Genomic DNA, 24,446 nt, shown 5'->3' with positions numbered 1-24,446 from the left:
AAAGCAGCTACATCATACAGGCCATGTTTTCACATCGTTAAGCAACTATATTAGAAGTCACTCCCAGGTTTTGCCACCAAAAAAGAAAAAGAAAAAAAGTCAAAATAAGCAGATACTTAAAAACAAATCAAATGTCAGGAAACTGAAATAACACACCTCTAACCCACCAGTTAACAACTTCCCTTCCCTGTCATGTGTGTAATTCTTACCTCTGCTAAATAAATAACCCATGGGTTAGAGAGGATATCACAATGGAAATTACTAAATAGTTAAAGCTGAGCAACAGAATATCTATGATCTTATGTTCATTCATTAGAAAACAGGCCTAAATAAAAATCAGCTACAGATTCAATTCTACAAAATGAACATAAGTAAATACAGAGAAAGTAGAAGGAAACAAGTAGCAGCAGATATTCATGGTGCAGGAAAGAAGATAGTCGATACAATAAACATAAGCTGGTGTTTTGAAAGGACAAGTGAAGCAGACAAGCCTAGAATAACTGATTAAGAGCAAAGGGAAAATGCAAAGACATAGGAGAAGCAAAAAGCAGACATAAAATTAAAGATGTGGTATAAATTTTTTAAGTGATAAGAGAAAGCAATCACCAGCTTTATCACGGTAAGTTATAAAACTTAGGTTAAATAGAAAACTTTGTGGAGAAGAGAAAGATCATCTCACATTGTTTAAATGAGAATTAAAGCCCTAAATAGATCAATTAAAGAGACTGAGTCCAGCAGCCATAGGTCCCTACCACTCTCCTCCTTGCAGAGACGTGTGTGCAAATAGGGCCCAAACAGTTGACTAGTCCCAGGAATGCAAAGATAATAATCAGAAAATGCAGCAGAGGAACTTACCACATTAACAACATGCTTCTCAATGACATTTCTGAATAGGTACAGTTTCAACAATCAAAACCACATAAAAAGGTAAACATTGAAGGGCGCCTGGGTGGCTCAGTTGGTTAAGCATCTGCCTTTGGCTCAGATCATGATCCCAGGGTCCTGGGATTGAGCCCCACATCAGGCTCCCTGCTCAGCGGGATGCCTGCTTCTCCCTCTCCCTACTGCTCCCCCTGCTTGTGTGTTCTCTCTCTCTCTCTCTCTCAAATAAATAAATCTTTTAAAAATTGTAAACATTGAGAAGCCTTTCATGTGCCTTTTCTGTCCCTTCTCTCTTCTCTTTAGCTAACTATATATGTTTTCTCTTTCTTTTTTCTATGCTTACTTGAGCAAACAGAAATATATACGCATTAACAAAATCAAATGAGGAAAAATGTTTATTTCAACAAAGACAGAAACCACACTGGCTATAATCCAACTTTGTGTAAAGCAAACAAAACTTTGCACAAACAAAAACTTTTTTTGCTCTAAGTATATCTTCTAAAAACCTACAAATGTTAGGTTTAATTGTGAAACTTCAAAATAACTCCCATAAAGTCAAGGGAAAGACCATGATCTCTGCTATAATTTCTAAAATTCAACACTATATGAAATAACCTAGTTATCAATATGGCAAGGAAAAGAGGCATAGGGTTTGCAACTCTCGTTATTATTTGCTCATATAGCAACACAAAAATCTCTAAAAGTGCCTCATAATCTAATAGAAGAAATTTGCAACATTTTTTCTTTTAACAAGAAAATTGTGTTACTGAAAAAGATTGAAAGAAGACTTGAATAAATAAATGGAGAGATATATCATCTAAGAAAGCACAACAATATCTCTCTACAACAAACCATAGGTCAGCAAAGTTTTGTTTTTGTACAGCCCTCTCTCTAAGAATGTTTTTTGTATTTTTAAAGGGTTACTAAAAAGAAAGAAAGAAAGAAAGAAAGAAAGAAAGAAAGAAAGAAAGAAAGAAAGAAAGAAAGATGAATTAGCAATCTGTGGCCTTCAAAGTCTAAGATATTTAGATATTTATCATCTGGCCCTTTACAGAAAGTTTTCCAATACCTGTAATAAACCAGTGGTTCTCAGTGTGATCCCTGGACCAGCAGCAGTCAGCATCCTGTAGGAACTTCTTACAAATGCAGATTCTTGGTTCCTGTCCATGCGTTAAGCACTCGGGGAAGCCTGGGTGGCTCAGTGGTTGAGCTTCTGTCTTCGACTCAGGGCGTGATCCCAGGTCCTGGGATCAAGTCCTACATTGGGTTCCCTGCAGGGAGCCTGCTTCTCCCTCTGCCTATGTCTCTGCCTCTCTATCTCTGTGTCTCTCATGAAAAAATAAATAAAATCTTTAAAAAAACACTCTGGGAGTGGGGTCCATTAATCCCTTTTTATTTTATTTTATTTTTTTAAATAAATTTATTTTTTATTGGTGTTCAATTTGTCAACATACAGAACAACACCCAGTGCTCATCCCATCAAGTGCCCACCTCAGTGCCCGCCACCCAGTCACCCCCACCCCCCGCCCACCTCCCCTTCCACCACCGCTAGTTCGCTTCCCACAGTTAGGAGCCTTTCATGTTCTGTCTCCCTTTCTGATATCTCCCACTTATTTTTTCTCCTTTCCCCTTTATTCCCTTTCACTATTTTTTATATTCCCCAAATGAATGAGACCATATAATGTTTGTCCTTCTCCAGTTGACTTATTTCACTCAGCATAATACCCTCCAGTCCCTTTTTAAACAAGCCCTCCTGGTGATTCTGACAGGTGCTGCAGTTTAAGAATCACTGCGGTAGGCAGGTGGCTTAATGCCATCTTAAAAGGTCACCTGCCTCTCAGTCTCTCACTAGATGACTTTACAGCAATTGGAGATTTAGGGTAGGTTGTGGCCTACTAACAGAGGATGCCCTTAAAGAAATATTTTGATATTTCAGCCTCATCACTTCCATTGTTGACATTAACACACTCCGGCCAATAGAAATGGTCCAGACAATGCAGATGCTCTTCCAGGGCCCTGCCTTGACTTTAAGTGGACTAATGCTCAAAGTCCTGGAGAAGTAAGAGGGTCAAGGAGGTTTTAAATTACTATCATGTTTGCCAGTTGCATATTTGCTGCTTTTGAACATCATTATGATATCTAGTTAATAACTGTTCTCTGGTTTTCATTATCAGAGTACTTTTGTATTTTTTCCAACCTTTATCTAAATTTTGAGCACATTTATAATAACTACAGTATACTTACAAGATTTTCTCAACTGATTAATAGGTCAATTGGAATTTAATCTTAGATTCATGGATAGCATTCTACCTTATGTTAATGAAAATTCATTTATATAGTATTTAAAATTTGCAAAGTGTTCTTGATCTTCATAAGATTGTGGGTAGGCAGACCTCATCTCCATTTTACAGAGAAGAGAATCAGGCCTAGAGTGACTTGCTGAGTCCCCATACTTAGTAGTATGGGTCTTCTCATTCCATCACCCTGCCCCCATATCCTGAATCTGGCTAGATGTGTTTTCATATTCGTTAACTTTCAAATACACTTCTGACCTGTTGGTAATTTCACCAGCTGACAAGTACAAGAGAGAAAAAGAAAAGTTAATAATGAAATTCACCGTTTTATAAGTAAAACCTGTATTTATCCTGCAAAACTTAAAAAATGTATAAAAAGTATTTAAGAGACAGTGTGAAGGGGTGTGAATGAGTGTGTGTGTTTGTACACACAGAGGAGAAAGAGATGAACAGCTGAGAGAAAGAAGTCATCTTTACCCTGAAGCATTTAGTACCATCTGAGAGCTGAATCTCCATTGCCATTTATCTTCAGTCCTTTCTCTGCCAAATTCTGAACTGTAGTATGTGTTTGGTGGCGATGCACTGTATAACTATAGGACCAATCTACAGAGCAAAATTCGTATAAGAAGAAATAAATTGTAGCTAGAGACAGTGAACCACAGGTGGTGTGTTGGTAGTTCATTAAGGTTTCTTACAAAGAAGTAGCCAAAATGAGCGTTTTTGCTATTTGGAAGAACTGCAGATTTGGGGCTTAAAAGCTTATCACTGGAGATTAATGTTGGTTCTCAAAGTTTTCCTGGTTCGCAGCAAGATGAAAGTAGTAAGGTTAAGGTGTTATGAGAATATAGACATACATACATGTCTGTGTATACAACTAATCTCTTCCTTGTTTGCATGCTTTAATTATGGAGAGGTAAAGCCAAAATGATGTCATGAGTAGGTGTGGGGACAGAGGCGTATGGGCACAAATGTGTGTTTAATGGCTTTAGTTACCTTTTGAGGGTTCCTCTTTAGTTTATTCCGGTAACATCTGGATTTACCAAAGGACTGGTTTTCTGAAAACCACCTCACACTTGAGGATTTGGTTGTCTGGGGGCTGTGCTTGAAAGCAGCAAATTGTGTTGTCATAAGCACCCTTATTGCACTTGACCATGCTTTCCTTATCTTGAATGTTCAGTTGACTCTCTTTTTCTCCCCGTCTCCTTCTCTCTCTCTCTCTCCCTCCCCTACCCCACCCCTTGTAGTCATTGTCCTGCTCCCCTCAGCCCTCCTCTGTGTCCTCTTCTGCCCTTTCATCCTGCCTCCCTCCCTCCATACAGGACCTCTTGCCCAGTCCTCTCCCTTCTCTGTCTTTTCCCTGCTCTCTCTTTCCCTGTCTGTCCATCTAGAGGTAAATGTTTAACAGGCATTTCATATATAAGTACACGTTCTGACAATAACAGTAATTAGTCATTTTAGTATAAATGGAGATTTCTAATTTCAAAGACCTGCACAAAGCTATATCTACTTTGCATTTAGTAGTAACACACACTGTTTCTTTTAAGGTATCCCTAGTAGTAATACCAGCAGTAGTATTACTAATGATAGTAATAACAATCATGGTTTATTCTTCTTACTATGGCTAATATTTTATTGGGTTTTTACCATTTTCCATGTGTTGTTCTAGGTAAGTGGTTCTGAGTTTAATCTGGACCCTGGGGGATGCCCAGGACTCTGCAGGAGCCTGTGAGGTCAAAACTATTTTCATAATAATGCTAAGAAGCCATTTGTCTTTTTTTTTATCATGTTGACATTTGAGCTGATTACATAGAAGGAATGATGGGCAAAACTGGCTTGTCAGCCCAAATCAAGGCCAGTGGTCTTCATTGTGGGCACTCTCAGTTTAAAAAAAGAAGAAGAAACCAATTTTATTTTAGAAAGCTCCTGATAAAGCAGTAAATGATATTAAACCTTCACCCTTCTGTACATGTCCTTTTAATGTTCTGTGTAACAAAATTGTTCTGCAGGACACATTAAACACTTCTACATGTTTGAGTTGCCAGCTGAATTAGTCACATTTTTCATGGTGAGTAACCTGTGGTTATTCAGACTTGGGTATTTAGCAGAAATTTTCTTGAAAATGAAGAAATCAGCCTGTAATTTCGAGGAAAACGCTGTATTAGTGGAGCAGAGAAGGCTGTGCAGTGTGGCCAGACTGGAGGGTGCTTCTTCAGGGGACAGGTACTCTCAGGAGGCCTCTTAATGTGAAACAGTGTCAACTCTTTTATATCCAACTCATATTTATAAATTACAGAAAATTTGTACTTTGAATACCAATGAATTTCTAAGGAACATTTTCCAGGGTTTACCTACTATAGAATCAGTCATCATATAGATTAGAAAAATAGAGCCCAGAAACCCAAGGTAACACTGTACAAATGCATGATTCATGGTCTAATCTTAGTGCTTTAAACTTTCAAGTACTTTCATATATACATTTTCATCTGATCTTCACACAGCCCTGTGATTATCTAAAGCAGTTTAAAGATAAGGAAATTGAGGGACGCCTGGTGGCTGAATTGGCTCACATGATCTCAAGGGTCCTGGGATCGAGCCCCATGTTGGGCTCCCTGGTCAGTGGGGAGTCTGCTTCTCCCTGTCTGTCTACCCTCCACCCCTCACCCTGCTCATGTACTCGTGCACGCTCGCTCTCAAATAAATACATCTTTTACAAAAATAAAAAGCAAAGATAAGGAAATTGGGACTCAACAAAGAGCCTTTGAATGCACTTTATATTTTCTTGCTCTTTTGGCTATTATCTCTGATGTCTTGAAATAAGAGCAAATAGGAGAAAGAATCTATAAAACTTGGCATCTAACTGGATGCAAAAAAAAAATGGAGATAAAGGAGCCAGGGAATTTTCTGAAGTTCCCACTTGGGCCCCTGGGAGAGAAAATAAAAATAGAGAAGGAAAAGATTCAGTTATCTTGAAAGCCTTTTCACTGGCACTAGTATAACCGGCTTTGGAGGCATCCTAAAATGTACAGACTGTGCTATTACATACAGTCTCTATATGGGAAGTTATGGCACTTTGATTAAAGGGAAAACATGCTAAGTGCCTCAAGAAAGGCTTAGTTTAAGTCCTGGGGCTGTTCACAGAGGGACAGAATTCCTTTTGGGCTCAGGGAAATTTTTGTGGAAGAGGAAGCATTTGAAAGCCTTGCAGAATAGTAGAATCTGGATGTGCAGAGGTGGTTGTGAGGAGACCAGGTTCAGTTACAGAAAAATGGAGCAAGATGTGGAAGGAGTATCAAGTACCATAGCCTGTGTGTAAGCAGATAATAAATTATTAGAAACAATTATTCCAATATATTACAGGAACTGTTGACTGCTGCACACATGGTCAGTTTTCCATTTTGTATTTCATTTTTTAAAATGACATTGCCAGGGCACCTATGTGGCGCAGTCAGTTGAGCATCTGATTCCTGGTTTTGGCTCAGGTCGTGATCTCAGGGTCATGAGATCGAGCCCCACCTTAGGCTCTGTGCTCAGTGTGGAGTCTGCTTTAGACGCCCTCTGCCCCTCTCCCCTCTAAAATAAACCAATAAATCTTTTAAAAAGATAAAAATAATATTGCCGAACAAATGTCTTCTTGAGTACAACTTCTTCCTTCACATGTAAAATTTCCTTTTTCATTGACCAGGGTAAGGGTTTCAAATTCAGGCAACATGATCTTCCTAGATGTTGGTTTATAGTTTTAGAGAGGGTCATGTAAAATATTTTACTGTGGTCTTATTTTTTAATTTTACTATGGCTTATTCAAAGTAAACTTGCTATCTTTGGATAACTTTCTTCTCCTCTGAATTAGAAATTCCATCAATCCTTTACATTGTATTTTCATCTGAACTGCATCCTTCAAGTAGCTTTGTTCTGTAGCTTAGCTTACTCTTGTCTATGTTTTTTTTCTCCTGGCATCAATGTTATTACTCACTGCAGAATTTATCTGACGTGGCTATTTAATACTGCTTTTCCCCTAGATAAGCCAGATAAATATGATCCACGTGATGTTGAAAGGCTACAACAAGATGATAACTGGGTTGAAAGCTACTTACTTTGGAGACATAATGTTGTCGATGAAACTCTGAAGATGCTTGATGAGAGTTTTCAGTGGAGGAAAGAAATGTCTGTTAACGGTAATGCATTCAATTTAACCTTGACAGTATACTGCCTCACGTATAAATGTTAGTTTTACATTTACCAAATAGTGTATTTGCAAATATTCTTGGCAATCATCATAAACACCAAAATATAATGGTTTATAAAAACTCACTAACGCTTTGAAAGGAGCATCTTATGAATGTCTTAAGAGTAGTATCATTCATAGGGAAATTGGATCACCAGAGAGCAGAATTAGATTCAGATTCTTTCACTCAGAGCAGAATCTCTTAATCTGTACTGGTTTAGTTCAATACCATTGAACCATACCAAGATAGCATCATTACTACTAGGCCTAGACACAGAGATATTCTTTTCCTGTTTTGTTTTGTTTTTCAGATGTTTCCTTAATGTCTTTCTCTATTCCCAGGGTCCCTTGTGCTAATAGGTACTCCCTGTAGCAGTGCTAAAAGATTGGGGGGGTCCACTAAAAAAAGTAGGCTTATCCCCAAGGATGCCTATGGCAGCGTTTTCTTAACTTCTTGATTTCAAGACCCAATTCTAGATTGACATTCCCCGCCTCCCCCGCCCCCCCACCAAAGGGGAATTTTAAATCTTAGAAGGTTTTTTTTTTTTTAATAGTCTTCAAGTATATGAAGAACTCTTCACAGGAAAGGTTATTCATTATCTCTCTCCTAAAAATTTAACAGGAAGAATCTGGCATAACTACTGGTTTTGATGAGGTACAAAGAAGGATTTCTTGACCTTGAGGGTTACAAACTCTGGAGTGAGTGAGTCTGGAGACTTACGAAAAAAGTCCACAAATAAATTCAGAGCAGATACTCTCCCCAGTCTTTATACTTGTAGAAAGGATCCCTGAGAAAGAGGAGTATTTAAGAAATAATATGATTGGAAGTATAAAAACCATAGGTCATTTCAACAAACAGTGAAGCATTTATTAATCAAGCAAAGAAATGTAACTCATTTAGGTACAGAATGAACTCTTAAACTCAGCAATAGTTTTTTTTTCTTCTGTGGAATTGCTAGTTTCTAGTGGCACACAGCAGAGATATGGTAAAAGGGTGGTGTGGAAAAGTGAAGAATCTTTGAAAGTCCTCAGGGAACAACTGGTGAATGATACAAAAGGCTTGGTATTTGCTGCCTTGCTATGTTCTCACTCGACTGGACAGACCTTGTTTTGTTACTCCTGCTAAAAATTTGACTTTTTAAAAAAATATTTTCCATTTGCTCCAAGATTATAAAATGTGTTAGACTACTGGATATCAACCCTTGGTAGGAAAATATTTTACTAGAGAAACCCTAAGTGAGTTTTAAGTCAATCCTGAGACTGTAATGTGGATATTTACTAGCATGTTGTCTTGAAATTGTCCAATAGTGATGGTATTTGTTGAAAGCTATTATGAGAAATACAACCAAAACATGGAAATGTGTCCATATAATAATGGCTGATGAGTCAAGGGAAATGGATTTTTTCCCCCATTTTTCTCATCCATGTCTTTATGTAGTTTGTTTCGTTAGTAAGAAACACCACTTTTTATTGCCAGAGGCTCCTTCCAGATACTTAAAGGAGCTTATCTTTTTTTTTTACATCAGACCTACTATATAACATTAACCTTTACGTCATAAGTTTTCTTTTTCAAAGGCCCCTATGTTACAATTACTCATCAGATTTATCCTTTTTTAGACCTGACTGAATCCTCCATTCCCAGATGGTTATTGGAAATTGGTGGTATTTATCTCCACGGTTATGACAAAGAAGGCAACAAGTTGTGTAAGTATGTTTAACTGATGTACTGGCTTTTCAAGATTTTGAGATGCATTTATCTCAACTGAATAATAGGCAGAACCTTCTCCATATGTGGCACACATTAAGTTTCCTACAACTGGGGATCATTAAGGCCATCTTGACGGGGTGTCAGACCCTTAGTTGTATGTACTGTTTGCATTTTGATAAAGTAGGCAGTAAAGGCAAATGCCACATCCTGTAACACAGCCAAAATGTAATTTAGAGTCGTTCTCTTCTAATTTACTGATCTTAAAATTCAACCCAGTATTTTCATGGAAAATGTTTTCAACAGTCGCTGAGGGGTGTTAAGTGGACTTTTCAAGTCCAAGGTCCCACTGTCCCTGATCCCCCCCACCCCCGGTCTTCTCCCCTCAGCTTCTTGTGAAATCTGTGATAGCAGAAGGAACAGTAACCACCACCATCTCTCTGTCCCAGTGACTCCCTTATTACTCCTCCCTTCCCTTGTCCAGAATCCAGCTCCATTTGTAGCAAGGCTGGGAACTGGGCAGGAGGAGTGTCAGAGCTGCGTCCGAGCGCTTGCTTGCCCGCCACCACCCCCCTGCAGTGCGTCGTCCACTCCTGTCTCAACAGTATTCTCCCTGAATTTCCCTCCTGTTGCCAGCTCTCTTTCCCAGTATTCATTTCTTGTTTCTCTCATTCCGCCCCCCGCCCCCCTATCCCCGTCCTTACGAGCGCTTCCCTGGCTTTATGCCTTTCTTTGCTGTTTTTTCTTTCCAGCTGATACAGTCACCTTGGGTGATCTCAAGGACCTTGCCTCCCCACCAACAGTGATAACCCCACCCTGTCCAGGCTACAGGCACATATATGCCCAGCTACCTACTTGATTGGTGCCACCGGGTTGATGGCCGGCCACCTTCAACACAAAAGTGCCTCTGGGCTGCATCCCCTGGCCTGCCCTCCTTCTGTACCACCCAGCCCACACCATGGGCCCTTACCCTCCGTGGCTTCAGTGGAGCCCCTTCTCCATTTCCATCAACTCTTCCTCAGTTCAGAGCCTAGCTGCTTTCCCAGGGCACAGCCAGTTCGGGTTCCTCCTCTGTCCCTTCCATGCTTCACTCGGTGCTGCTGCCTCCAAGGGATGTCTTCAATAGGAAAATCACACCTTAGCATTTGATCTGGAGGCCGTCCAGCCCAGCCCTTGAGCTTCTCCTCACAGCACTGGCCCCATGTTGCCCCAGCTGCCCTGCTCCCAGTGGTTTGCGGCACCCTGTGCCCACGCCCCACACGCACTCCTGCTCCTGGCGCATGCCGTCCTCGTGCCTCCAGCGAGGCTGCTGCTGCGTGGAGAGTGTTTGTTCTCATGCTTGACAGAACCACTGGCCTGCCCTCTTGTTGAGTTCCGCGAAGAGCACTTTTAGATGATTACCATACTGTTTGTTCACCTGCATCTTCTTTTCCCTCTTACTTCCTGGAGAAGTCTGTCTGTTTCCCCAAGGTGGGCATCGTGAGGGCATGATATACAGGAGTCTGCACCTCTCTAAGGTTCTCCCGTGCACACTGTTTCTTATTTATTTATTTATTTATTTACTTACTTACTTACTTACTTATTTCACTGTTTCTCATTTAAAAGAAGGAAGAGCCGTTTTTAATCTGAGAAAGGAAATAAATTGTAAATGAAGAACAATATTAAGGGAAAGGAATGATGTATGTGTAAAATAATATTATAATGACAGATATTTTTCTCCTTCTTATTCAATGTTCTGTTAAAAGTCTGGATCAGGGTGAAGTATCATGTAAAAGACCATAAAACCATGTTGGACAAAAAGAAGCTTATCGCATTCTGGTTGGAACGTTATGCTAAACGAGAAAATGGGAAACCCGTAACAGTGATGTTCGACCTGTCAGAGACTGGAATAAATAGCATCGTAAGCATTTCTTTAATTCACAAGTATCATTTATTGTCATGTCCTCGCCGCCACTCCTCCCAACCAAATATTGTGGGAACTTTGAGCTAACCTAGTTCTGTTTGGGATTGATTCTTTTCCTCCTCCGTTGTGAGTGAAGTTAGACATGAAATAGGATTGGCAAAGAAATACACTTGCTTCAGTATTTGGCATTGAAACTGTGTGTTTCCTAGAAATGTTCCTCATGTGATATGTAAGATGTCAAGGTGAGACATCTACTGTCAAAACTAATAACCTGAAGCACTTAACCCTGTACCTGGCACATAATAGTGCACTCAGTAAATAGCGAGACATGGGGGGGAGGTGTTTGCTTGATCTGGTTAGCTTTGGAAACCAGCTTTCTTCAGGTGATTCTGTCAAACTTAAGAAATAAGTAAAACCCACCAGTCTTTAATTTGGGCCCTTGTGACCTTAGTAACTACAAACCGTTCAGCAGCAATGGGGATCCTTTGGCACGTTTATTATAGCTGTTGTCTCTTGCATTTGAACCTTAGCTACTTCTGGTAGCAGTGAAGTGGCATTCACACACCTGCCTGAAGCAGTAGTGAAACCTTTTTGAAAATCCACTTGGCAAAGCATGTTAAGAAGCTTACGGTGTTTGTGTTCGTACTCTTTGCCTAGTAACTAACTTCTAGAAATCTACTTTAAATAAATACTCCCGAGTACAGAAAAAAGCAGTGTGTACCAAGTGCTTTTTTTTTTTTTTTTCAGAGTGTCGTTTAAAAAAGTGAAAACTTAGGAAAAAAATGTAAATGCCAGCATGGCCAAATGGTAAAATATGGTGTGTAAATTGAGTATGTGTAGCTATATAAAATGGTGTTTTTAAATAAGTGCTGGTAATATTAGAAAATATCTTTTTAAAAAAAAAAATGTCCTAGTGATACCAGCCACCAAAAAAGGAACTCTTAGACATTAAAAAAAAAAAAAAACCCACAACAGCCTAAAGAGAATAATAAAAAAAAAAAAACAACAGCCTAGAGAGAATAAGTGTTTTTTGGGTGGTGGGATCACACATTTTTATTTTCATCCTTATCTCTTTTTATATTTTAGGATTCCATTGCCCTCAATTTTTTCAATCTAGTTGCCATTTTTTTGAGTTTTAGATTACAGAGTAAATTGTTTTATACCCAAAGTCTAAATCAAAATAGATAAATAGGTATCCCATAAAAATTAATCATGATTCTGTCATCCTTTGTGTATGATTGTTTCTAATTATTAACCCAGAATCATAAACAAATGCTTTTTATTGCCAAACGTATGGGCAAGGAATTGTCTTGAACTGTCTGATTTTTTTTTTTTGCCAACTACTTATATGCTATCTCTTTAATTTATAAATAAGGTTTATTTGCATTGCTAACTGTTTAAATCATTATTGTTTTAAAATACCAAATCCTAATTGAGTTATTTTTATATATGACTCCCTTATGATTCACAGAGGATTTAAGTTGGTTATAAACATGTATGCAGAATTGCAAGGCAAAAAAAGTTAAAAATTATTTGTTAGAGTTGGGCCACTAATTGGGCTCTAATCTTTCATCTGCCTGCCTGAAAGACATGGAATCATTTAAAATTACTCAGTGGCCATACTTTAAAACCAGTGTCTTAGAAGAAATCTATTTGTTCCTGATACTTGAACTAGAGAAAAGTATTTCATGGGTCCCCAAAGGGAGGACATTTTATAAGATAATAAATAGTCCTTGAAGATTTCCTCACAGAATGTAGAGCAATAGGTTTCATGGAGCTTTAATATAGTACCCACTAATATACTTACACCAGTGGTATCCTATCAAATCCACTTGAATTAGCAGTAACTTGGGATTTAAAAGCAAGGCTATTCAATTAAAAGATGAAAACAAGAATATTGGATGGAGACTTTTTAGGCAAAGTCTCCGGAGGCCACAGATTATAGAACTAGTTATTTTGAGATACTTGACTCTTAAATACAAATTATTAAACTCGGTGCACAGTGGATATAATGATTAGTTATAAAGGTACTATTATATACTAGGATTTATTCCATAAAAAATACGTAAGACACTTAAGGATGCTTACTTCCAGTTTACTAAAATTAAAGATGCTACAACTCACATGCTGGGAGTGACTCTATAGACTCGTCTCTGGGACAACTCACCTTTCAGTAATTGATGAATTTAAGTTTGCCTGATTATCTTTCATCCTACAGTCCTTTTAAGAAGGCTGATCAGGATTAGTTAAGTCAGTTTGTGGCCATGGAATAACATGGAATGAAGTGATCCATGTGAATAGTGACCCTCATAACTGAATTTCACATTGCTGTGTTCAGTGCAGTAGAACCAAAGGAGAGTTATGTTCATAAAGTTTCCCAGGACTTGGAGTCAATGAAAACACTCGAATATAAACTAAAAAATTCTAGGTTTCTAAATAAGAGGAAAGAAGCTAGAAGCAAAGTAGATCTAGCACACTAATATGTTCAGATTAGCTATTGTGTAAAATATTGATAAAACATTTTATTGAAACTATTACAAGGTGCAGAAACTAGGTTTTAAAAGCAAATATAACAGAATTGATATATGTATTATCACTCCAAGTAGTGAGGTTGTAAAATGTATTGATTTACATTAAACTTAATTGTTAAACAGATTTTTAGAATTTCTCTATAGGGATTGCTTTTAGATCCACTTTATAATGCCATGTTACTTTAGTGGCCTCAAATATCTCACTAGTTTGAGGTAACATGAGTGTTGTTTAAGCACCTGATTTCTTTTTTGTTCACCTGATTTCTTTTACTTGATTTTAGGACTGATTATTATAAGTAGCTTAATAACTTAACACCTTAGAATATAGATATGTATTTATATATGAACTTATTTGTTAAAGAATTTCTTAATTTTTTAACTTGTTTTTAATAGTTTATTACCTTTAGGAATGTGCAATTTAAAATTCTCTGATGTAGATAGTCTTAAAGATTTTAATGTATAATCTTTGTTTTAGGACATGGACTTTGTACGCTTTATCATCAACTGCTTTAAGGTTTATTATCCTAAATACCTCTGTAAGTAACTTACTCCTTTATAAAAATACAATATATAGAAACTATAGACAATAGCTGAGGTTGTTTTATATTATTATAGACTTTAATGCTTGAAGTGTTATTTTCTGATGAGGACCTTAAGTGTGTGCATAGAAGTTTAAGTGCATATCCTAGTAGATAATAAAGGAAATTTTCATAATCATTGTCCTTTGTAGTTTTAAGAATTTAAGTTCTAAACTGTATAGATGACATCCTATAGCACACATACATGTATAGGGAAATAAAAATATACCTTTATTTCCAAGATTATCCCATTTTTATTCATCTTTCAATAAAAAAACTCATTTAAAAGAATATTTACTATATGTAACCTATTACATGTAAGAAACAGATAAACAATATTGATAAAGTATACTGTGTGATAAGCAGTACTCATACACAAAAAACACTTTCTGTGTTACTAATTACTATTTAAAAATTGTCATTAAGAAAACATTCGACTAGCATATACTGCATTTGAATCTGGCATTTAGAGTTTATTTTTAATTGTGATTTAGTGGATTTATCTGATGGTTTCCCTTTGGAGAAATCAAGATTTCTATCCCTCATAAACAGTCATATATTTTAACTCCAGTGAACGAAAAGTGAAAAAAAAAAAAGAGAAGAGACACAAGGGGGATATCAGAAAATGGAAGCTCACAGTCTGCCTACACACACGCCTGGCAAATACTACAATTAAGGTCTTTTGAGACTCCTGATTTAGCTGACATTAAAGCTTAAAATCCCTAAATCATCTTACTTTGGCATGCTTTCACACTATTATTAATGTGAAATAAGGAACAGAAAACAAGTATGATGGATATCAAGGATCAGTGCCACTGCTACCCCTATGCTCTCATGTCTTCAGAGGGAGTATTCATGAACATTTTTAGGTAAAGAGAATGTCTGGTTGGGAAATCTGGCGGATCTGCTATTCCTTCTGAATTCTTCCTGGATCCGCCATGTATGTACCCTGATTCATTAAGTTTTATAGTACCAATCAGTGATCAATAGGGAATCTCTACCTCATATTATTAGCTTGTTCCTCTCATGTACAAAATGAAAATAAAATATCCACTTGTTTATTGAAAGATCTAAGAGTTTGTGAAGAGCCATTTCTAAATAGTAAATATCATTATTATCTTATAAAACATATTTAAGATTCTTTTGAGAGAACTTTTGATAAATTCATGGGTCTGTATAAAGATGAACTGGGACACTATTCATTCCAATTAATTACCTCTAGGTAATGTATATATATTCTACCTACATAATATAGTTTTGCAGACATTAAGTTTTGTAGAATCTTAAATTGATTATGCTTCACAATCTGTCATGAAATCCAACCATTCTTTCATAAAAACTTAAAGTTCAAATCTTGTTAGGCTACCATAGATGAAGGCTGACATATTAAGCATCAGGATACCTCTTTCAAGATTCTTTCTTTCTTACATGTACTTTACTCGTCTTATGTTACTTATAATCATTCTAGGTGGTTCTCTGCCTAGAGAAGAATGAAATTACATTTTGATTCATTTGGAATAGAACAATGAATTGGATGTCAAAACTTCCCTTTGTAGAGATGCCTGGGTGGCTAAGTGGTTGAATGTCTGCCTTCAGCTCAGGGCATGATCCTGGAGTCCCAGGATTGAGTCCTGAATCAGGCTCCCCTCAAGGAGCCTGCTTCTCCCTCTGCCTATTATGTTTCTGCCTCTCTCTGTGTGTCTCTCATGAATAAATAAAAAATAAAATTATAAAAAAACCCAAAACTTCACTTTGTAGAGGTTTCCCTTTTTAGTTCTTTTTCATAATTGTTACTAGGGCTATTTAAGTCTTCATCTAAACATGCAAATAATACTTCTGTATACTTGGAAATTATTGGCTTCCTGGGACTTATAAAGAAAAGGATAAATTTTGTTCCTTAAAACATAATGATGTATTAAAACTGGGGGAGGGGGATGTGTGAGTGGTTTGACAATATAATCTCTAGGAAATTATTAAAACCAATAAATTAGACATCAAAGTCATTTTTTAGTTTTTAAATTTAAATTCAGTTAATCAACATATAGACATTGAAATCATTTTAAAGTTCACTGAACTTCAGCACTAATATGACATGCCACATCCAAAGACTCCACTTAACCATTTAACTATTTTCTTTTGTACCTTTCTGCAAACAACACAAGCAAGAAAAGAACAGACTATTTGCCAAAGTACAGTGATAATGCATTGGTCATTTCCCAAAAGCTACCCTGGGTGGGCCCCTCATCAGTGTGGGAAGTTAATTTGTTTCGAGCACCACTCACACTTCACTGAATTAGAACGGACTTGACCAGCTCAGTTTTTAGTTTGGTTTAGATCGCCAGCTTTTTCTAGACCAGGTAGGTGGAAGTGATATTACTATAGTGGTACTAAATCACATTGAATGAATTTTTTTTGGTCTTTCAGCAAAAATGGTGATCTTTGACATGCCTTGGATAATGAATGGTGAGTATATTACTTATACTTTGCTAAAACAAAATGTTTGATTCCCTTTTTCCCAATTTAGCCATATTTCTATGGTTGTTTAAAAATATATTTATCTAGTGCTTGCTGTGTACTCTCAAGAGGCTGGAGCTAGAACACTCAAAGGCTGTTCCTAAGCAAACCAGGTTAACATTCTGCCCCAAGGCTCTGGGGACATGCATTAGTCTTCTCTAAAAACAGCATCAAGATGTTCAGCCATTCAGGTAAAACTAGAGCCAGATGCCTCAGGTTGTCACCCACAGATGGGGCATGTCACAGAACACAGGCCTTGGCTAGATTTTCTCCTGGGCTTTGAGGAAGAAGGGGGATGAATCTGAAATTTACTCGAAATCTCTGTAGGCACATTACCCTTATATAAGACAGTCATGATACGTTTTTGGTAAAAACTTATTCTAAAAAGCATTGAAAAACACTCTATCAACTTTAACATGATTATAAATTTAATGTTATTTTCAGAATGTCCATTTTCATTTATGTTTGCGAGAGTCAATTGTTATACAGAAAGCAGTAGAGAAAACCAATGAAACTAAACCTTGGTTCTTTGAAAAGTTAAATAAAATTGACAAAACTTTAGCTAAACTGATGAAGAAAAAAAGAAAGACTCCAGTGATTAAAATCAAGAATGAAATAGATATCACTGCTGACCTTATAGAAATTAAAAGAATTATAAGAGATTACTGTGAACACTTGTATGCCAAGAAATTAGATGAATATAGATGAAATGGACAAATTCCTAGAAAGACAAAATACAGAAACAATTCAAGAAGAATCTGAATAGAAGTATGATGAAAGACATTAAATTAGTAATCAAAAAACTTCCCACAAAGAAAAGTCCAGGCCTAAATGACTTCACTGGTAAATTATAACAAAAATATAAAGAAGAATCAACACTAAACCTTTGCATACTCTTCCAAAATTAGAAGGGGGAACACTTCCCAACTCATCTTATGAGGCAAGTATATTCTAATAGCATTACAGGAAAGGAAAGCTAGAGACCAGTATCCCTGATGAATATAGATGGACCAACCCACAATTAAGTACTAACCAAACCTAGCACCATGACCAAGTAGGATTTATCTCAGGAATGCAAAGTTGGTTCAACATATGAAAATCAGTGTTATTCAACACATTAATAGACTAGAGGGAAAAATGCACATGATCACCTCAGACACAGAAAAAGCATTTGACAACACCTAGTACATTCTCATGATAAAAGCACTCAAGAAACTATGAATAAAAGGTGCAAAGAATTGTAACACCTATAGATATAGGGAGACTACAGTAGTCCACACAAGACTACCCTCACTTCTTGACACTACCTGTAAGTACAAGGGGTTTCCAAAAGCACCCTCAGATCCACGAGAATTACTCATAGACCTCACTGAAAGCTATTAGAGTTCTGGTTAATTACAGGAAAAGGATTATTACAGGAAAAAAAATGATTTAAATCAACCAAGGGAAGAAAAACATAGGGTGGAATTCAGGGTACCAAACAGGGAACACATTAGTTTCCCAGCATTTCTTTCCTGATAATTTGTTCAAATTTTCTAGTTCTTCCTGTTCAGGTTTGGTCATTTATATGTTTCCACAAAAGTTTCTTCTAGGTTGTCCAATCTGTTGGCATATAGTTTTTCATGATATTCTCTTATACTTGTTTGTACTTCTGTGGTGTTTGTTGTTAATTCTCCTCTTTAATTTGTGATGTTATTTATTTGGATCCTTTCTCTTTTTGATAAGTCTAGCTAGAGATTTATCAATCTTCTTGTTTTTTGTTTTTTGTTTTTTGTTTTTCAAAAAACCTGCTTCTGGTTTCATTGATCTGTTCTGTTGTTTTTTTAGTTCCTATATCATTTGTTTCTACTCTGATTTTTACTATTTCCTTCCTTCTGTTGGTTTTAGGTTTGGTTTGTTGTTCTTTTTCCAGATTCTTTAGGTATAAGGTCAGGTTGTTTATTTGTGATTTTTCTTGCTTCGTGAGGTGGGCTTTTATTGCTATAAAGTTCCCTTGTTAGACCTGCTTTTGCTGCATCCTGAAGGTTTTGAATCATTGTGTTTTCATTTATTTCCATGTACTTTATTTCTTTGATTTCCTGGTTGACCCATTCATTGTATAGTAACATGTTATTTAATCTCCATGTATTTGTGGTCTTTCCAGATTTTTTCTTGTGGTTGACCTCTAGTTTCATAGCATTGTGGGCAGAAAAAATACATAATATGACTGACCTTTTTGAATTTGTTGAGGCTTGTTTTATGGCCCGATAGGTGATCTGTTCTGGAGAATGTTCCATGTGCACTTGAAAAAACTGTGTGTTCTGCTGTTTTAGGATGGGATGTTCTGAAAGTATCTGTTAAATCCATCTGATTAGGGCAGCCCCGGTGGCGCAGCACTTTGGTGCTGCTTTCAGCCCGGGGCATGATCCTGGAGACCTGGGATCGAGTCCCATGTCAGGCTCCCCGCATGGTGCCTGCTTCTCCCTCTGTCTGTGTCTCTGCCTCTCTCTCTCTCTCTGTCTGTCTCTATGAATAAATAAATAAAATCTTTAAAAATAAATAAATCCATCTGATCTAGTGTGTCACTCAAAACCATTGTTTCCTTGTTCATTTTCTGTTTAGATGATCTGTCCATCAATGTGTCTTCTATTGTATTATTATTGATTAGTTCCTTTATGTTTCTTATTAACTGTTTTATGTATTTGGTGGCTCCCATGCTGGGTGGATATTTATAATTGTTGTTTCTTTTTGGGTTATCCCCTTTATGATTATTTAGCGTCCTTCTTTGTCTCTTGTTAGTCTTTGTTTTAAAGTCTAGTTTGTCCAATATAAGTATTGCTACTCTGGCTTTCTTTTGACATTGTTTTGCATGATAAATGTTGTTCCATCCCCTCACAGAGTTCTCTAAGTTTATTCTCATTTTGCATAATTCTTTTCTCTCTCTTTTGTTCATCTTGATTATTTTCCATTACTCTGTCTTCTAGGTCATTAATTCGTTCCTCTGTTTCTTCCATCCTGCTGCTCATTCCATCAAGTGTGTTTCTCATTTTGTTTATTGAGCTCTTTATCTCTGCTTTTATTCCTTATCTCTGTTAATGGTCTCACTAATGCTTTCCACTCTTCTCTCGAGTCCAGTGAATATCCTTATGATTATTGCTTTAAATTCTCCATCAGGGGGTGCCTGGGTGACTCAGTTGAGCATCCAACTCTTGGGATCTGCTTGGGTTGTGGCCTTGGGATCATGGGATCAAGCTCCATATTTGGCTCCACGTTCAGCCTCGAGTATACTTGAGACTCTATTTCTCCCTCTTCCTCTGCCCTTACCCCTGCTTGCTCTATCTCTAAAATAGATAAAATTTTTAAAAATAAAAATAAATAAATTCTCCATCAGGCATGTTACTTATATCTGTTTCACTTAGATCTCTTGCTGTGGCTTTGTCCTGTTCTTTAATTTGGGGCAAATTCCTCTGTCTTCTTACTTTGTCTAAGTCTCTGTGCCTGTTTCTGTGTGTTAGTAAAGGCAGCTCCATCTCCTGTTCTTCAGGGTAATGGCTTTGTGAAGAAGAGGTCCTGTAGTGGCCTGCTGCATAGCGTCCCCTCTTCCCCAGGGCCTGGCACTTCTGGGAGTGTCTCCAATGTGTGCTCCACATGCTCTGCTGTTGTGTCCTGACCACTTCATCCTTCAGGCCAGTCATCTGCAGAGGCTGTCTTTGCCTATTCAGGGCAGTATCTGGTGCCTAGCCTTCATGTGGCACATTTTAACTAGATGTGCTCTAGTCTGTGTGAAGTGAGACTTATCAGTGTTGCCCCAGGATCCAAGGCCTCACAAAACTCCTGAGTCAGGAAATGCAATGTTGGCAAGGGTTTGGTCCAATCTTCTGGGGGAGAAGGCCTGTAGACCTGGGGACTGAGGCAGGCATGACTGGGAAGGTTGTTTCTATTAGAGCACAGGGGTATAGAAGAGCTTAACATAAGCAAGTTAGGTAGCAAGTGTCAGTGCTGTGCTTGTTCCTGCAGATGGCCCTGTGCTTATGCTGAGGGGTGGGGGGGGTGAAATGGCACCTGCCAGTTTCTTTGTTCCCCAAGGAGTCTCTCCATGAATGCTGCCTGTCTGGGACATGCTCCAAGATGAGCAAATGACCTCCGCACTGTGTGCCCCAGGCGCTCTTCAGATCGCTGTTCCCATACTGTATGTCTGTGGGCTATTTGTCCTGCCTTCTCTCCAAGAATAGCTTCAATGTCCTCTGAGCTCTCCCAGAGCCAAGCACACACTGACCTTTAAAACTCTAGGCTTGAAGCCCTGCTGATTGCAAAAACTCACAAAATTCAGGCCCTCCTATTTTCCAAGCCAATTGCTATGGGGATTTGTTTTCCCCACGTGCTCCCCTGTGTGCTAGTCTATCTCTTGCCCTTCTCCATGACCAAGGCTCCCTCCCCACTGCAGCAGCCACAGTCCATTTCTCTCCCAAGCCACGTCTCTGCACTTCCTACCTTCTTCAGTGTAGCCTCTTCTCTACTTTTAGCTGTGGAGATTATTGTGCCAGTCTTCAATTTCTGGGGCATTTAGGATGATCTGATAATTATCTAGTTCTCTTTGTGGGATGAGGCAAGCCTTAGGGTCCTCCTACTCTGCCACTGTCTTCCAAGATCTCTCTTGAGAAAGAACAGTCTCTTTAATAAATGATACTGGGACAATTGAATATCCATATTCAAAAGAATAAAGTTGGACCTCTACCTCCCTTAATATACCAAAATAAGTTCAAAATAGATCAGAGACCTAAATGTAAGAATTAGAACTATGAAACTCAGAAGAAACCCATAGGAATAAATCTTGGTGGCCTTGTATTAGGCAGTGGTTTCTTAGATAGGACACCAAAAAGCACAAGCAACAAAAGAAAAGAATAGATACATTGGACTTCATTAAAATTTAAACTTTCTACTTCAAAGGACACCATCCAGAAGGTGAAAAGACAACTCTTAGAATGGAATAAAGTATTTACAAATCATGCATCTGATAAGGGACCTACAACTAGAATATATAAGTAGCTTTTACAGCACAATAATAAGACAAATGGTCCAATTAAAAAGGGCAAAAGATTTGAATAGACATTTTTCTAAAGAAGATATGCAGATGGGCAATAAACACATAAAAATATGTTCAACATCATTAGTCATTAGAGAACTACAAGTCAACACCAAATGAGATATTACTTCACACCAACTAGGATGGCTAAAATAAAGAAAGGTAGTAACAAGTGTTGAGGATATGGAGAAATTAGAATCCTCATATATTACTGGGGAGAATATAAAATGGTATGGCCACTCTGGAAAGCAGTTTGGCAGTTCCTCAAAAAGTTAAACATAGAATAACCATATAAGTCAACAATTCCATTCCTAGGTATGTTCCCAAGAGAATTGAAAGCATATGCTTACACAAAAGCCTGTACACAGATGTTTACAGCAGTACTGGTCATAATAGTAAATAAGTGGAAAGCACTCAAATGTTAGTTGATGAATGGATAAACATTGTAGATCCATAAAATGGAAAATTATTCAGCCATAAAAAGGAATTAAATGGGACACCTGGATAGCTCAGTGGTTGAACATCTGCCTTTGGCTCAGGGCATGATCCCAGGGTCCTGGGATCAAGTCCTACATCGGGCTCCCTGTGAGGAGTTTGCTTCTCTATGTCTCTGCCTCTCTGTGTGTGTGTCTGTCATGAATAAATAAAAAGGTTTTTTTTTAAAGGAATTAAATACTGATACATGCTACATGATAGATGACCCTTGAAAACATACTGAGTGAACAGAGCCAATAAAAAAAAAGCGTGGCTGTATAATGGCATTTATATGTAATATCCAAAATAGAAAAATCCAGAAAGTAGATTAGTGGTTGCCAGGGAATAGGGTAGGGAGGATAAGGAGAGATTGCTTATAGGTAGGGGTTTCTTTTTGCTGCTATGAACATCTTCTAAAATTAGATAGTGGTGATGGTTATACAACTGTCTGAAGACACTAAAAACCTCTGATGTGCATACTTTAAAAGGGCGAATTTTATGGTATGTAAATTATATCTCAATAAAGCTGTTATAAAAAATAAGATTTAGCACTTTAGTTAATTCAAGTAGCATAGCTTCAAACATGTCAACTCACAGACTTTTAAAATTGAAATTAATGAAAATGTAAATCTTATGTAAAATTCAAGCATAATTAGCCAAAGTAAAAATGCAGTTTTCTGAACCACTATTTAATTTTTATCATCCTGTTTTATTTCCTGATTTTTTTCATTGATGCCTTTGCAAATTTAATGCAGGATTCCTCTCTTAATTTCTTTAAAATGTATTTAGAATGTCAGAATGGAAACAAGGTTTAAAAAATTAAGTATAAATTGGAATAGCATGAAAGAACAAGATTGTAATTACTAAACAGCTGTGTTTGGTAACAGTGTATTCTTGTAGATTCCATAAATAAATTCCTCACAATTATATAAGCTGCAGGGCTTGGGAGAAAGGCAGAGAAGTTTAGGGGTTAGGATGAAGTTTGAGTCCAGCTCAAACCCACAACGAGGAGGGCTACTTTCTTCTCTTCTTGACTTCCTACTTGAGAAGGGTTTTCAGGTTGGAGGTTTATCAGAAGTGTAAGGAAAAATGACTCCTCCTCAAACCACAGTGCTATTTGATTCTGTGTCTGGGAATCTTAGTAGTAGGGATCATTGACAGATATGTACAGAAGCCAAAACCTTGATACGTTTATTGATGCACATCAAGGTGATTTAATCTTCCTGAATCTTGATGGGACATTTGAAACCCATGACAGATAGTCACAGTGTAAATGCCTATAGGAATTAGTGAATGTTAATTATCGTACCACAGAAAGATATATATGAACAGTTTAGCCCAAACCCATTTCAGAAGACCTACATTAGCACATACAATAAATTACTTGCAAAAGAGAATGAATTTAATGAAGTGACTGTTTTTTCCTCAGCTGCTTTCAAAATTGTGAAATCCTGGCTTGGCCCAGAAGCAGTGAGTTTGTTGAAGTTTACGAGTAAAAATGAAGTCCAAGACTATGTCAGCGTAGAATACCTGCCTCCCCACATGGGTGGAACTGTAAGTATAGTCCTTGGAATATGTTTCTAAAATAAGATTGGATCATGGCACATTAGGCTGTATTCTTTACTCAAGGAAAAAAGAAAAAGCAATATCTTAACATCCAAAGAGAGATCATAGATATTCCAAAATAACACCACTATAGACATTTTTATATGTTTTCAAGTTGTTAAATTTCATTTTTGAGTAGGTTCTATATTTACATGGTTCTAAGCTGAAAAGTATTCAGTATAAATATTCAGAAACAAATAATCAGTAAAAAGTCCGCTATCCCAATCACTCCCTTCGTCTCCCCAATTCCATTTCTTATATTTATTTCCGTGGATCTGTATTGCCTATGTAAGCACTACAGTACATATGTAAGACACATAAGCAAAAATATATGTAACTCTTCCTCCTCCTATCTCTTTTAAACAAGTAGTGTATCTTCACACCATTATACACCCTGCTTTTTTCTTTACAGCATGTCTTAGAGATCATTCCTAATCAACAGGACAAACTGTTTTACTCTTATTTGTGGCTACATAGTATTTCTGTATCTAGAGATGAACCATCAATTATCTAATTTGTAACCATCAGTTACTGATTTTTATGTGCCTTATTTTGCTTCCATTTGTTTACTGTTGAACATTCTTTTCACTTTAAAGGATAACATTATCAAGTTTTTTTTAAATGGTTTCACTACAAATAAGAGACCAGGAATAAGTAAGTTATGCGTTAAATTTTT

General features: G+C 37.3%; 1 protein-coding gene across 2 annotated transcripts in view; it reads left to right on the top strand.

The window, feature by feature from the left end:
• The window catches only part of MOSPD2 (motile sperm domain containing 2), a 53,131-nt gene that overhangs the window by 11,698 nt on the left and 16,987 nt on the right, over window positions 1-24,446 (top strand). For both annotated transcript variants that reach the window (XM_077888187.1, XM_077888185.1), the window contains exons 3-8: window positions 7,193-7,348; window positions 9,016-9,102; window positions 10,849-11,003; window positions 14,013-14,073; window positions 16,540-16,578; window positions 23,595-23,719. In XM_077888187.1, the coding sequence (XP_077744313.1) occupies window positions 7,193-7,348; window positions 9,016-9,102; window positions 10,849-11,003; window positions 14,013-14,073; window positions 16,540-16,578; window positions 23,595-23,719 (623 nt within the window). The remainder of the gene's footprint in view (window positions 1-7,192; window positions 7,349-9,015; window positions 9,103-10,848; window positions 11,004-14,012; window positions 14,074-16,539; window positions 16,579-23,594; window positions 23,720-24,446) is intronic.

Source organism: Canis aureus, chromosome X, assembly GCF_053574225.1.
Source record: "Canis aureus isolate CA01 chromosome X, VMU_Caureus_v.1.0, whole genome shotgun sequence".
NCBI lineage: Eukaryota > Metazoa > Chordata > Mammalia > Carnivora > Canidae > Canis > Canis aureus.
Note: the sequence above shows the minus strand (reverse complement) of the source record. Positions and strands in the feature narration are given on the sequence as shown.